At 36.5% G+C, this 13,310-nt stretch overlaps 4 protein-coding genes and 1 long non-coding RNA gene across 11 annotated transcripts in view; 1 reads left to right on the top strand and 4 right to left on the bottom strand.

The window, feature by feature from the left end:
* Nucleotides 1–3,168, bottom strand: part of LOC149654517 (epidermal retinol dehydrogenase 2-like) — a 35,965-nt gene extending 32,797 nt beyond the window's left edge. The window contains exon 1 of one of the 2 annotated variants that reach the window (XM_089846090.1): nucleotides 2,355–3,168. In XM_089846090.1, the coding sequence (XP_089702216.1) occupies nucleotides 2,355–2,810 (456 nt within the window). In that variant the 5' untranslated portion in view covers nucleotides 2,811–3,168. The remainder of the gene's footprint in view (nucleotides 1–2,354) is intronic. The other variant, XM_089846089.1, reaches the window with a different exon arrangement.
* Nucleotides 3,169–4,537: 1,369 nt separating this feature from the next.
* Fip1 (Factor interacting with poly(A) polymerase 1) lies at nucleotides 4,538–6,882 on the bottom strand. 2 transcript variants are annotated; one of them, XM_089846092.1, is made up of 6 exons: nucleotides 6,705–6,882; nucleotides 6,501–6,576; nucleotides 6,298–6,428; nucleotides 5,900–6,232; nucleotides 5,615–5,833; nucleotides 4,538–5,511 (listed from the first exon to the last, which is right to left on the bottom strand). In XM_089846092.1, the coding sequence occupies exons 1-6, from the start codon at nucleotides 6,852–6,854 to the stop codon at nucleotides 4,636–4,638; spliced, it is 1,785 nt and encodes a 594-aa protein (XP_089702218.1). In that variant the 5' UTR covers nucleotides 6,855–6,882; the 3' UTR covers nucleotides 4,538–4,635. The 2 variants fall into 2 exon arrangements, with proteins under 2 accessions (XP_089702218.1, XP_089702217.1); XM_089846091.1 differs by having other exon boundaries at nucleotides 6,298–6,576.
* A 155-nt stretch (nucleotides 6,883–7,037) lies between these two features.
* On the top strand, nucleotides 7,038–9,111 carry LOC149654519 (uncharacterized). Of its 3 annotated transcripts, none has more exons than XR_016370623.1 (6): nucleotides 7,038–7,195; nucleotides 7,264–7,424; nucleotides 7,492–7,887; nucleotides 8,123–8,294; nucleotides 8,375–8,555; nucleotides 8,692–9,111. XR_016370623.1 is itself a non-coding variant. In XM_089846094.1 (5 exons), the coding sequence occupies exons 1-5, from the start codon at nucleotides 7,141–7,143 to the stop codon at nucleotides 8,470–8,472; spliced, it is 882 nt and encodes a 293-aa protein (XP_089702220.1). In that variant the 5' UTR covers nucleotides 7,039–7,140; the 3' UTR covers nucleotides 8,473–9,111. The 3 variants fall into 3 exon arrangements, 1 of the variants encoding a protein (XP_089702220.1); XR_016370622.1 differs by having other exon boundaries at nucleotides 7,039–7,195; nucleotides 8,623–9,111; XM_089846094.1 differs by having other exon boundaries at nucleotides 7,039–7,195; nucleotides 8,375–9,111.
* LOC149654520 (zinc finger protein 346-like) lies at nucleotides 9,112–12,626 on the bottom strand. Of its 3 annotated transcripts, none has more exons than XM_089846097.1 (7): nucleotides 12,347–12,626; nucleotides 12,044–12,264; nucleotides 11,903–11,978; nucleotides 11,675–11,807; nucleotides 11,443–11,598; nucleotides 11,222–11,376; nucleotides 9,112–10,313 (listed from the first exon to the last, which is right to left on the bottom strand). In XM_089846097.1, exons 2-7 carry the CDS (start codon nucleotides 12,115–12,117, stop codon nucleotides 10,218–10,220), a joined length of 690 nt encoding a protein of 229 aa, XP_089702223.1. In that variant the 5' UTR covers nucleotides 12,118–12,264; nucleotides 12,347–12,626; the 3' UTR covers nucleotides 9,112–10,217. The 3 variants fall into 3 exon arrangements, with proteins under 3 accessions (XP_089702223.1, XP_089702222.1, XP_089702221.1); XM_089846096.1 differs by having other exon boundaries at nucleotides 9,112–10,310; nucleotides 11,222–11,379; nucleotides 12,347–12,615; XM_089846095.1 differs by having other exon boundaries at nucleotides 11,222–11,379; nucleotides 12,347–12,613.
* Nucleotides 12,627–12,746: 120 nt separating this feature from the next.
* Nucleotides 12,747–13,288, bottom strand: LOC149654521 (uncharacterized). The gene is made up of 3 exons (XR_016370626.1): nucleotides 13,156–13,288; nucleotides 12,979–13,073; nucleotides 12,747–12,887 (listed from the first exon to the last, which is right to left on the bottom strand). It is a non-coding gene; the product is annotated as an uncharacterized LOC149654521 (long non-coding RNA).
* Nucleotides 13,289–13,310: the final 22 nt, after the last annotated feature.

Below are 13,310 nucleotides of genomic sequence, written 5' to 3' on the forward strand. Positions count from 1 at the left end.
AAGACATTTAGTCGACAGAGTAGAGTTGAATAATCGTAAAATGTTTTTTATAAATCGAATTTGTGATAATTCTGACAGCGTTATATTTCTGTCTAAATTGACCAATTTCAAAAGGAAGGGTACAGTGTCGTCTGCTTTTAAAAGGGTTAAAACGGAACACAGGTATGTTCATTCCAAAGACATTAGAAAGGGCTTCAAAGTTACCAGTCCAAGTTACCAAATTTGGATGGTCCTTATTGTTTCAGGACATACCTTAATTTAAATACGTCTTAGTTGTAAATGCACAAACTCTTTAATGTTCCGTCCGTCTTAAGTAAACTTAGTGCTCAAACACTAGACTATTTGGTAATTAGAGCTCTCTTTGATAAAACACGGACTTTAGAACGAAATTTCTCGAGACTGTTCCTTTAATAAAGATGGAACTTGACTTTGAAACTAAGTAGCGCGTGAAACGCCATGCATAAAAACGTAGGGATAATAAACTAAACCCCTTATACATAATGTCGCCAAATAAAAAGTAAAATAAATATTTAATCAAATGCTATCACGCATTACTATAGAGACCAGCATAAAAAAGGCCATGAAAAAATCACAAATTTGGACCAACGATTAGGAAGGGATACTACGTTGAATAATTTCCTATTTCAAGGGTATATTATACCAAAGAGTTTAAGGTTTGACCTATTTAAAATTTGGTCGCGATATGACTACGTTTTAAAGGACAAATCTAACGTTTTTGAAAAGAAAATTGGTTTTTTTGGCTAATTTTCACGTTACTTTCACATTTAAAGGAGAAAAGTTTTTTATCTATTTGTCTACTAATTATAAGATCTATCTGCATAGGAATTATTTTAAAATTCAAATTAGTTCAATTATATTTCATAGATAATTTAAAATTTGCACCTCGAGCCAATCGCGTAACACCGTGCTTTTTAATTAACAAAATTCTAGTGGCACTTGCGTAGTTTCGCCAGAGAGAATTTAGAATGGGAGTGGAAGGCCCCCCTTTGACTCTATTAAAGGTGATGACGCCCAAACAAGATGTCGCGTTGAGCTTTTTGGGGTAGGCGAGTTTCCGGTCACGTGTTCTAAAATCTCTCCGTTACAAACAGGCTGGGAAATAAGGATATTTTTTAAACTAGTCCTTGGGACCAGTGACCCCTCTAGTCCCCGAAATAATTAACTGGTCTCCGGACTGGTCCCAGCCTTTGTTCTCCAATAGATTTGCAATTAATAAACTGGTCCCGAGGACCAGTAACCCCCACTTTTTGAATTAAAAAACTAGTCCAAGCAATTAATAATCTGGTTTTGGACCAGAGGAAGTGTGCTATTTCCCAGCCTGGTTACAAACGCATCATACCGGAAATCGACCTGCCTAGATAACGTTTAGCAGACGACGTTGCGCTGCATTCCAAACCACTCCTTCCACTCCCCTTCTAAATTCTCTCTGGTTTCGCCTATTTTCAAACGATTAACAGATATTGTTTTTGTTAGGCTAAGTTCTTGGTCTAGAATTACGGAATATGTTTCACTGTTTTAAATTGGGTTTTTTTCCAAGGAGTACGTAGCTTTATTGGAATGATAATGAAATTTCCCTAGCAGCTATTTAGGTCTTTTCTTAAATATTTCTTTAAAAATCGCTAGCAGTTCAGCTAACGGTATTAAAATCATGGTGGTTGTATTTCCATCTAGCTTGACCTTAAAACTTGTTTCAGAAATGAAATCCCGTTAAAGAATAATAAATAAAGAGACTTTTTAACATCGAGACTGTGAGCGTGTTCCCGTTATAACTCCCAATGTCGAAGAAAAACGCAGGGTCATTGCACTATCACCGTTTTTTCCTAACTCGATGTTGTTTTCTTTCTAATTAGTGATAGTGGGTTTTTTTTTTTAATAGGCAAAAATTAGATCCTTGACCCAAGTTTATTTATTTCTTTTTCAAACAACAATCAAACCCACATTTTAGAAGCGCTAATGATGACGTTTACTAAAATTTTATAACCTAAGATTGTATTACGGAGTTTTAAACTAACTCTATAGAGTAATATCGGTAGAGAGGGGGAGTGAACTGTGTATCCCCTTCGTTGAAGGCAACTTTGTATTAGAGAATACTATTTGCCTTCGGAAGGGGGGATATCACTAAGGTAAGAGATAGAGGGTTATGACGTTGCCATATATGTGAAAGATATTACTCTATTGTAAAATCATATGGTTTCACTAAATGGTACGTGTTTTACATCCCAAAGGTTTGCCTGGTCTTCTTGAGACGAATTTCAAGACTCAAAGGCTATAACTGTACTTAACTAGTACTGTATTTAAACTAAATTAAAATCAAAATTTAAAAAAGCACTCACCCAAAAATGAGACATGATATTAACATCGAAAGTTTGTACAATTTTTTCATCGGGTATGTCCAAAAATCTCTTTCCGGAAACAACGCCAGCGTTGTTAATCAACATGGTGACCTTTCCAACTTCATCTTTGACTCTAGCGGCTTGTTGGTACACTTGTTTTCTGTCCGATATATCGCAGTAATAGGGGAAGGCTTCACCACCGATTTTTTTCACTAATTCGGCCGTTTCTTCGTTACCAACTTTATTAACGTCCCATAATACAACGCGCGTACCGAGTTTAGCTAACCGGAGGGCCAATAAACGTCCCATTCCGCTCCCACCTCCGGTAATTAAGGCGGTTTCCCGGGTAATGTCTTTTAATTTGAACCTTCTTGGCACAAAGGTCATAATGATGCCCTCGATCCAGTAATACAGGATCAGTAAAGTGTTGGAAAGCAATTTCAAAATGGTATTCATCGTGGTTTAATGGTAGAATACAACAACAACAACGCGGCAAGTTCTTGGGACTAAACTAAAACTCTAATAAAACTATCTCACCAATAACTCGGACTCAACTAGAATTGATGGAAGTGGTGGAACGGTAAGTAACAGTTAACAACTACCGCAAGAGCCAAGTGTGCGGATTGTTCTGACGACTTGACGAGACTGGAAGAAGTGAGAAGAGAAGTTAGACTCCGTTACTGAGAGGACTTGGAGTTACGGACCAAGGGGAGGGGTAGGCACTTTGTAAAGAAAAAGTACTTTATTTCCCCTTTCATAAGAAACTTCGGAGTTTGGACCCGCGTCTTCCCTAAGGCACTCTCCCTCTCAACTCACTGACCCATTTGCGAAGAGCGACCAACCCAACGCCAGACTAGAGTAGAAACTCTTCAAGACGTTACGCATGCCTTCTACCGCGCAACTTTTTCCCTTAAAGTGGCATTAACACGCTCTGAAATTGACCGCGTTTTAGTAGCAGCGTTTTTTACGTAAAGGTGTCTGCTTGACCCAACGGTAGAGGGTCAAATGTGTTTGTTTCTTCTAATTTTATTTCCAGAGGGAGTGTGGTTTAATGAATTAATTCATGCTCCAATCAATAACCTCTTAAAATTTAGGAAAAATAATAAGAAAAACGTCCCAGAAAGCGAATTCGAAATCTCGAATCTTCTAGAGTTTCGTAAGCCTAGTTCAGATTCGTTAAAGGTTAAGTCACTGGCACTTGACTAATGAATAGACGTAGAATTTTATTAAATACATTTCTTGGACTAGTTATGATAAGGTTCCGCGCCGCCCTCTAAAACCGAGGAAAAAAAACTGAATAAAATAACGAAACCAAAATCAGTTATTTTTTTTAATTATTATTTGCTAGGACTAGCGTCACCCGCTGTCACCTGTGGCAAATTTTTTAATTAATCTAACACGCATTAGGTCTTCAATCTTACATTACTTTCCTTGTATTTTAAATATTTTAACGAGAATTTTGAACCTTCAGCTAAAACATTTTTTCTTATAAAAGAATGAATGAATGAACTAACCGTGCTTTATCTTGGTATCTGTGGTATCGCGTAGAGAAATGCAGAAACCGCCTCTTGACCATCTATGAATAATAGGCGATTTTCTAGCACTTGAAAGCCATAAAATACTAGAAGGATAGATTTTATCTACGATCCCATATAGATATGAAAACATAACACTAATTAACAAAATTTAGTTTCAAAATAGTTAAAATGTACTAATGTAGGCCGTCTAGACAGTTTGTGGGCCCTGGGGAAATTGACGAAAATTGCGGGCCCCCATCGAGACAGTCCTACAGGCGGCCCGGGCCCCTCAGCTAATTCCCCCCCCCCTCTCTCGAAGACCATGACACCGCCGGAACTAGAGGCGGCCCCTTTCCCAAGTTTTTACTTTTGCGCTCTTTAGAGACACAAAAGTATTGGTTTAACCCGGCTGGCTGGACGCCTTTTTTATATAAAACACCGCCATCTATTGAGCGAAGTAGTCTTCAATACTGATTTCTACCAACTAAAAATAATATTTAAAACTGAAATTTATTTTAAATTATAAAAATGACTTTTACTATAATAAAACATAAACAATACATGAATTAAAATATAAAACTTGAAAAAATCGGGATAGGAAGGGGAAAAAAGTACACCCTGGGGTACAAATTAATTATAGCTTTTAAGTATCTGATTAATTTAAACTTTCAGCAGATTTGTAACATTTTTATTTTACGCTACAAAATTTTAATTTCACGACAGTCGGGAACCATTTTAACGATAATTTTATAGGTTGTTAGTGTTTATAACTCCTGTTTCATATCCAATTCAGTGGCATCTTGAGATTCGGACGCCGATACGGGTGCGTTTGATGACGTTTCGTCGTCTTTCTCTCTCTTAGGTCGCTTATGTTTGTGTCTGGATGAACGATGGTCGTATTCGTCATCACTTTCATGGTGATGCCTCCTGCGCGAGGACCTGTCTCTGTGACGATCATCGCGTTCAGAACGGTGATCTTTGTGACGTCTATCCCTGTCTCTCTCCCCCCGATCATAACGATCATCTCTCTCATACTCTCTTTCATAACCCGTGCTTCTCTCCCTTTCCCTCTCCCTATCGCGCGACCGTTCATGGTAATCTCTATGTCGTCTGTTAGTAGCAGTAGCTGTATTAGTACGGTCGTATTCCTCATCTCCAACAACTGATCCTCCTCGACTACTTAATCGTTCCCTTTCCCTGGCGTCATGCTCGCGATAATCCCAGGTCGCGTAAGTCCGCTCGTGTTCCCTTTCCCTACTACGTTCACGGCGGTCCCTTTCTCTATGGGCCTCTGAGTGAGCGCGGGTTGAAGAAGGCCAACTTTGTTGGGTAGTTTCGTCATAGGTTCCTCCGTGGGACATGGTACCATTATAATAATGCTCTTCATACCCAGACATTGGCCCTCCGACAACAGGAGGCGGGACTGAGTACCGCCCTGACGCGAAATGATCCTGGAATGGGGTTCCAGGTGGAGGAGGAGGTATGTTGGTCAAGGGTAAAATTGCCCCAGGAGGTGGAGGAATTGATAAATTAGCTTCGGGGGGAACACTAAGGAAAGATGGCGGTGGTAAATGAGTTGGAGCTAAATGTGGGGGAGGAATGCCTGGTGGTACAGTGTCAAATTTACGTCCAGTCATAACCTAAAGAGTAAAGACAAATGAGAGGATTGTTGTAAAATTGGTTATAGAGACACTGCATGATTTTTTAAATTGTAACTAAATGACTCATGGGAAATTAACTCACAGTGATGACATTTTCTTTAGTTGTAGTTACGGGTCGTCTGCTAGGTAAAGAAGGAGCACCACCACCAATAACATCAATACTTCCAGAAAGTTTTCGCCCAGGAGGGGGGCCAGCCTTTTTAAGCCCCAAATTAATGGCAACTGCGGCTGAATATTTGCTATTTTCATTAACAGATGCCACTGGGATTAATTGGTCCTTCAAACCAGTCACGTGATTAACCTATAATATAAATCATGAAAGATGCCCTAAAGTGGTTAAAGAAATTGTTACAAATACAAAACTTACGGATACTTTTCCAGAGACATTATTTTCTAGTCTAAGCTTTCTTTGTCTTTCGCAATATATTTTCCAAGAATCTTCATTAAATCCATAATTAAAATAATCCGTGATATCAGCACCGGGTTTTCGCCAAGGCTTATCTTCCATGGTATCCAAATTAAAATCATATAAAGGTACTCCATTGACGTTTCCAACTGAATCAATATCAATTCCTTTGGATGTTTTAGCACTTGATGGTACTCCAGGTGTGCCAAAACCAGCCACGCGTTTTATGTTCAGATTTACAGGAGTTGAACCGTAACCGTATGAAGGTATGGCCTTTATGTCTCCAATGGTAACCTGTTAAGTGATTTAACCGATGCTTACCTTTCATGGAGCTTAACAAAATCTAGGTAATTAAGTACCTGAACATCGTCATCAGAATCATCATCATCTGACCCTCCTCCTTCCTGGGAACCCGCTTCTCCGTCAGCTAGACTTTCATCTAAAACTGCATTGGCTCCGTCTTCCAACATATCATTTCCCATGGCTACTTCTTCAACATGATCATCTAATTTATTTTCGGATGCACCGTTTCTACTGAAATTATCGCTGTCATCTTTCATACCTCCATTTTCCAATTCGCTTTCACTAATAACACCCTCCGCTGCTTCTCCATCTTCAACAATACTCTCTGGAGCGTCCTAGTTAAAATACACCTCCTTTTTAATATATACTCCTTGGTATTACTTAGTAAACAGGAAAATGAGCCAAGGCTTAACGAAACCGATTGAAAAGAAAACCATCTGACTGAAACTACATTAAAACTTACCGTGTTTATTTCAGAATTATCTTCACCTATTTCTTCGCTTTCTTTATTAACTTCTTCAGTTTCATTTTCGGAGGTTTTTCCACCATTATTTTGACTTCCACCACCGTAAAGCCAGGAATCATCATCTTCTCCTTGTACAGTCGACGCCATCTTTGTCACCGTCCGTCTGCTCTTGTAGCAGTGCTGGAAATAAGAATCATAGAAACTGGACACTTTATAACAACTTATTTTTTAAACTCCTACGAGATTATTTCATAACTTATTAGCAATTTACAGATAATTGAAAAAATATGTACCTAACAGATACATATTTAAATTATCGATCTTAAAGGGCTGCAAAACAGAAATTGCGTTAAAGCAATAAATGCTTATGCTTATTTCTTTTCCCGCCGAGTGATTCGATTTTGGGGGGAAAGTTCAAACCTTTTAAAAACCCATGGCGATGGCATCATCACCACCGCGTTTGTTTATTTCCAAGCGAGATAAATTTTGTAATTAAATTAATGATAATGTTTAAGGTTATAAATAATTTATGGGAAAAATAATTTTCTTTTAATAGTGATTAGTAAACTAGATAAATACCAAGAAAATGCAACTAAACTACTTGAAATGAAAGTCCAACTTGAAGAGACACTAAAATCTGAATTACTAACCCCCGAATACAGAGAAAAACTTAAAAATTGTCACGAAAGACTGAGCAAACTTCAAGATTCCAACGAGGTTCAATTTTAAATTATTTTTAATTAATATATATTTGCAAATATATATTATACCATACCAATTGCAGAATATTAAAGATTACATTAAAGTACTAAAAGCTAGATATGAACCAGAACCCTTAGATCAAGGAACCACGGAAGAACCACCGCCGATATTAGCTAAAAAGCGCATTTCTTTTACCGAAGTTGAAGTGTATTCTGTTTCAAAAACATCAATTAAGTTGAAATTAATCCCTGAACATTTAATTCTTACCGATAATCACGAGTTCTTTCTGACAATCGTGATAAACGGTGATGAATTATTATTCCAAAATCACAACTTACCAGTTTTTATTCCGCTATCGATGAGTATTAATACTGAAAATGAAACTGAAACTGAAAACATTGTTTCTAAGATATTGAAAAATTTAATCAAGTTGTTAGAATGTTACTTGATAAGAAGGGAAAATGTTTTTCAGCTGAAAGTACGTTATATTAATTAATTTCCGGGCCTAATAGGGACTTGGCAGTACTACGTCATGCAACGTCAGGCTACCTTTCACTAGTACTAAAAAACATACCAGGAGGAGGGGCTTATGTAGCTTTCATTCTGTTAAAAAAACATACCATAATGGTATGGTGCTGGGGGCGGAGTTAAGCCCGAATTGCCAAGTCCCTATTCTGTAAAGTAATTAAAATTTTAACATTATATCTATTTAGAAACAGTACTTGGGAAATGTTTTAAACCGCGTTGAAAATTCTCTGTCATTTAATATTGTCAATTTGGATATGAATATCTATATTGACAATAATGCCTTGAGACGGGTTACAATATCCCTGCATTATGAATATGGGAGGGTTTTAGCCGATGAAGTGCGCATTTCTGGAGAAGGTTAGAATTAGAACAAAATGGAGGCGGGGATATGAGCATTTTCAGTGTCATTATTACTATTTGTGTTTCTATTTTGTTAGATTTGGAAAATACGAGTGTTTTGGATGAGATGGTATCGGAAAGTGATGTTTTTACCCATTCTCCGTTGCTAGAAGCGTTTAAAGCCTTCACTGATTAAACAAATCACAAAAAACCTTTCAAATGTCTCAAAAAAAAAATTCAAAAGTCTCAAAAAAACCTTTCATAAGTCTGAAAGAAAACCTTTCAAAAGTCTGAAAAAAACCTTTCAAATGTCTGAAAAAAACCTTTCAATTGTGTGAAAAAAAACCTTTCAAAAGTCTGAAAGAAAACCTTTCAAAAGTCTGAAAAAAAAACCTTTCAAACGTCTGAAAAAAACCTTTCAAAAGTCTGAAAGAAAACCTTTCAAAAGTCTGAAAAAAAAACCTTTCAAAAGTCTGAAAAAAACCTTTCAAATGTCTGAAAAAACCTTTCAATTGTGTGAAAAAAAACCTTTCAAAAGTCTGAAAAAAAAACCTTTCAAAAGTCTGAAAGAAAACCTTTCAAAAGTCTGAAAAAAAAAACCTTTCAAATGTCTCAAAAAACCATTCAAATGTCTCAAAAAACCTTTCAAATGTCTCAATAAAGTTAAAACCTTTCAAATGTCTCAAAAAACCTTTCAAATGTCTCAAAAAACCTTTCAAATGTCTCAAAAAACCTTTCATAAGTCTGAAAAAAACCTTTCAAATGTCTCAAAAAAACCTTTCATAAGCCTCAAAAACCTTTCATGAAACTAAATAAAGATTAAATTGTTCCACAATTCTGCTCATTTCTTATATTTTTAATTTGAATAAACAACTTTTACATAATAATAGATTCACAATAAACGATTACTATTCTACATCAGTTTAGTCATGAATATATTTTTATTTTAAAGAATTTAAAGTTGCTTAAATTAAATTAAGTTTTTCTTCATTTTTTTTTCATCAATAATCAAACAATTAATTGCATTGCGTGAAAACTAAAAAAAATTCTTTATTCACGAGTGGGTTGGTTGTTTGTTTATTTGTTTGTTTATAATCCTTACAGTTGTATTAATTACTCCAAAAATGATCAATGAAATTAATAATTATTCAAGTCTACTTTTGGATTTTATTTAAAAAAAAAACTACAATGGTGAAGTGTTAGTTTTTTAAAACTTAGTAGCAGGGCTGGACATAAGCACATGACACACTGGACATTGTCCAATAAAATTTTAAAATGTACTATCCATAATTTTTTTATAAAAAGTAAAAACTAAGGGGTCACTGGACATTTTGACCATTGAGGACGCTGAGAGGACTACCTGCGCCTTAGGTGGGGGTAGAGAGCTTTCAGATGGGATAGTTGTACCTCACACCCTCCCAAGTCTTACCACTCACTGTTCTGGTAGCCATTTTGGGTGGTTTCAGCTTCATTCCCGCTTTAAACCCACCACCACCAATATGGCAGCGTAAATTATGTCACGAGACTCAGCTCCTCCTTCAACTGAAAGCTCTCTATAGGTTTGGGGGTTCCCACTCCATCCCTCTCTACTTCAAGGTCAAAGAAAGGTCACTGGACACATGTCCTATAAGAAATTTTTCTTATTTCCGGCCCTGATTAATTATGAGATTTTTGTTTTTATTATTAATAATCTTTTTTTTTATTTTTATTTTAAAGAACTTTATTCTTTATTATTTTTTAAAATAACATGGAGGGTGTAAAGTTGTAAAGGTTACGTGAATCATAACCTAAGGACATGATTCACTTATTACATTATGACTTACTAAATTAATTAAATTAAGACTGGATCAGTAATTTAATTTTTCAACTGTTTTTTAAATTTTAATTTTAATTAATAGTTGCACGATTATATTTAATGATAAAGAGTACGGCGGCGTTTACTCAAGCCATTGTGGTGGTATGCATGAAGCTTTGGTTTAAAGGTGGAATGGCAAAGCCTGAATTGTTAGGATTTCCACCACTTCCAGCCTTCTTCTTCTTAAGATAAATTACCATTAGAGTTATTATAAGAAAGTAACTCCTTCGTGTCCGTAGCTTAGCTTTTAATATCTCAGGGTTCATACAACTTTTGGAAGAAAACAAATTTCCCTGAGATTTATGGGAGGTTTTTTCCCCATATACTTCCCTGAATTTTAATTCAGGTTTTTCCCGTATATGGAGTATCATATGGGGCAAATGTTAACGAAGGAGGGTGGGGGGGACATATATGACTATAACATAATCAAAGGACATCCCCGTATCTCTAGTAGAACCAGAGTTATGAGCCTCCAAAGTATAGTGTAATGTTAATCCTACGGAGGGGGGTATGTTTATGGACATTTTGCTTAATTACTCGGCCCCTGTTTGTCGTAGCCCTAAGTTTTTGGTATGGTTGGATGGGGGACAAGTAGGACTATTACATAATCAAAGGACATCTCCGTATCTCCACTAGACCCAGAGTTATGAGCCTCCAAAGTATAGTGTAATGTTAATCCTATGGAGGGGGCTATGTTTATGGACATTTTGCTTAATTACTCGGCCCCTGTTTGTCGTAGCCCTAAGTTTTTAGTATGGTTGGATGGGGGACAAATTGGACTATAACATGCTCAAGGGACATCCCCATATCTCTAGTAGACACAGAGTTACGAGCCTCCAAAGTATGGTGTAATGTTAATCCTATGGACGGTATGTTCAAGAACAATTTTGCTTAAATACTCGGCCCCTGTTTGACGAAAATTTCCCTGAACTTTACTAAAAATTCTTAATTTCCCTGAGGTTTTTGTCAATTATTTATTTCCCTGATTTTTACAGGTTTTCCAGGTTTGTATGAACCCTGTTTTAATATCTCAATTAAATCCCACCCAAGACACTTAAATCTTAAACAAATCTCTAAAAAGATATCTTACCTTCTTCTTTTTGGCTGGGCTTTTACCTTCCATCTTATCTTTGTGCTTTTTACTGGCAATATGCTGTTGATACTGCTGGTCTGAATTTAACGTTAGCGAACAAATTTCACAAAATAATTTTGCTTGTTTGGCCGGTCCCGGTTGCACTCCATCTTCCGCTAATTAATTAAAACAATTAATAAATAAACTCTATGTTCATATAAAACCACCACAATAATCACCGGTATTAGCTGTAAGTTCCACAACCTCGGATTTTCGACACTTTGCTTTATGTTTGCTACCACTTAAATGCATTTGTAATTGTTGTGAACTATTCACAACAATGTTGCACACGTTACATTTTAGAGTTGAAAGATCTCCGTCACTGTTAAGTTGGCCTAAGATTTTTTAACGAAATTTAAGATTCAAGAGAGAACGGGGGTCAGTAGTGGTTAGTAAAACAAGTTTCTTTACCTTCTTCCTGGAGAGATTTAAGTATCTCTTTTGCTTTGATCTTTTTAGCGTGTTTGGCGCCATTAATATGGGTATCATAAGTTACTTGAGAATTAAACTCAATACTACAAACTTCGCACCAAATTGAAATTTTCTACAGGATTTTAATTGATAGTTTGTTAATTAAAACTGTTCTATAACCTGTCTCTAGATAGTTAAGGAAGGTAGGCTACTAAATTTAAAACTTACAGGCGCCTTCATCATTTTTTTACCAGTTAATGTACCAATTACATTGTCAACCAATGCATTGTTAACGGGGTTGTTTCTGTTAGGAATGATTGTTTAGTGTTAAAATATCGCAGGGGTAGTTCATTAAACCATAACACTCACTCTTCGTAGGCATAGGCTAGTGAAGCCAATGGCTCGCATTTAAAGCTATTGTAGTCGATATTCATATTCATCATAATGTCTAATACTTTTTGCAGTGTTTTATTTCTTTAATTAATTATTTAAAAACAAAGAGCAATCAAGGACAGGCTTAACTTAAGCCTACTCTCCAAAAATTATACGGCGTTGCCGGCGAGGCCCAGACAGCGATCTCTGATCTCTCTCTGTAATTACAGCTAACCTTACCTCACACTCGTATTGAATTTTGAAAAACCCCGGCCTAATAAGAATGTTTTCAAGTCTTACCCTTGATTTAAGTGAAATTAATGACACAAAAGACAGAAATATTAATAAGCCTAAAAGTTCTACACAAACTAGTAGACCTAGGCTTAGGATGTTTACTACTCGAGTAGTACTGCCCTGCTTGTTTCTACGCGTAGATGGCGCTTCTTGGTTTCCCGCCAAAAATATCAAAATCGAAAAGGTATTTTTATATTAGGCGATTGAACTTAAAATATTAGAATGGATGTCCTAAATTTAGCATGCATTCAGGCAAGGAAACACCACCACAATGCCTTGTACTTGTAATGATAAATAAATAAAGAATACACCTTGATTCCTTGAAGGGAAGGCGAATTCGGGAACCATAGCCCACTCGATCACGCACTCGACAAAGCATTACGCTGCTACGCAAGCTGCTCGCGCTGTAAGAGCCCATTCAATCGGCAAAAAAGTGCGACTTTTGGACTATCGCCGGAGAGTTCGAAGGAACCCAAAATTAACATTAAGTTCTATGGGAGGAGGAAGGTTTTTTGGCCAGATCCTTTGTCCTATTCATCCAAATGACCTGAAATATATTAAACGTAAAACTGGGTCCCCTGTAGAATTAATTAACTTTCATAGGAATTAGTTTAATTATTATGATTTCAGGTTTCGACCTATTAGACAAACATGTTTATAGGGTGATTTTTCCAGCTGCAGGAATCCATAAACTCCGGAACCACTTTTTAAAAGTGGATAAAAGTGTTTTGGGCTGTTTAGAAGACATTAGTAAATTATAATTAACTAAATTGTTAATTATATTAGAAAGTAGAAGCAATAAAATTGAAACGCACGCTCCCGCCATATAGAGTGCTGTCAGTTGTGACGTCAGATCCAAGGTTAAACGTCACGAGTCTGCGTTTAGCAATGGTCGGCCATGACAGTTACCGTTTTTTCTTTATGGGAAAACAGCATGGGTGACGTCACACTGGCGCTTCTGACAGCACTC

This window comes from Phalangium opilio, unplaced genomic scaffold (genome assembly GCF_054372755.1).
Source record: "Phalangium opilio isolate 3A_F unplaced genomic scaffold, DU_Popi_V2 ptg000079l_1, whole genome shotgun sequence".
Lineage (NCBI taxonomy): Eukaryota > Metazoa > Arthropoda > Arachnida > Opiliones > Phalangiidae > Phalangium > Phalangium opilio.

Excerpts from the sequence above, each read along its gene's own strand:
- Fip1 (XM_089846091.1), bottom strand. The coding sequence starts at position 6,854 with ATGGCGTCGACTGTACAAGGAGAAGATGATGATTCCTGGCTTTACGGT. Across the intron at positions 5,834-5,899 it reads ATGTCTCTGGAAAAGTATCC|GTTAATCACGTGACTGGTTT; the intron begins GTAAGTTTTGTA and ends TTTATATTATAG. Across the intron at positions 5,512-5,614 it reads CTAAAGAAAATGTCATCACT|GTTATGACTGGACGTAAATT; the intron begins GTGAGTTAATTT and ends TTTACTCTTTAG.
- LOC149654520 (XM_089846095.1), bottom strand. The coding sequence starts at position 12,117 with ATGATGAATATGAATATCGACTACAATAGCTTTAAATGCGAGCCATTG. Across the intron at positions 11,808-11,902 it reads AAAAAATGATGAAGGCGCCT|AAAATTTCAATTTGGTGCGA; the intron begins GTAAGTTTTAAA and ends AAAATCCTGTAG. Across the intron at positions 11,599-11,674 it reads TAAATCTCTCCAGGAAGAAG|GCCAACTTAACAGTGACGGA; the intron begins GTAAAGAAACTT and ends AAAAAATCTTAG.
- LOC149654519 (XM_089846094.1), top strand. The coding sequence starts at position 7,141 with ATGGCGATGGCATCATCACCACCGCGTTTGTTTATTTCCAAGCGAGAT. Across the intron at positions 7,425-7,491 it reads AACTTCAAGATTCCAACGAG|AATATTAAAGATTACATTAA; the intron begins GTTCAATTTTAA and ends TACCAATTGCAG. Across the intron at positions 7,888-8,122 it reads AAAATGTTTTTCAGCTGAAA|AAACAGTACTTGGGAAATGT; the intron begins GTACGTTATATT and ends ATATCTATTTAG.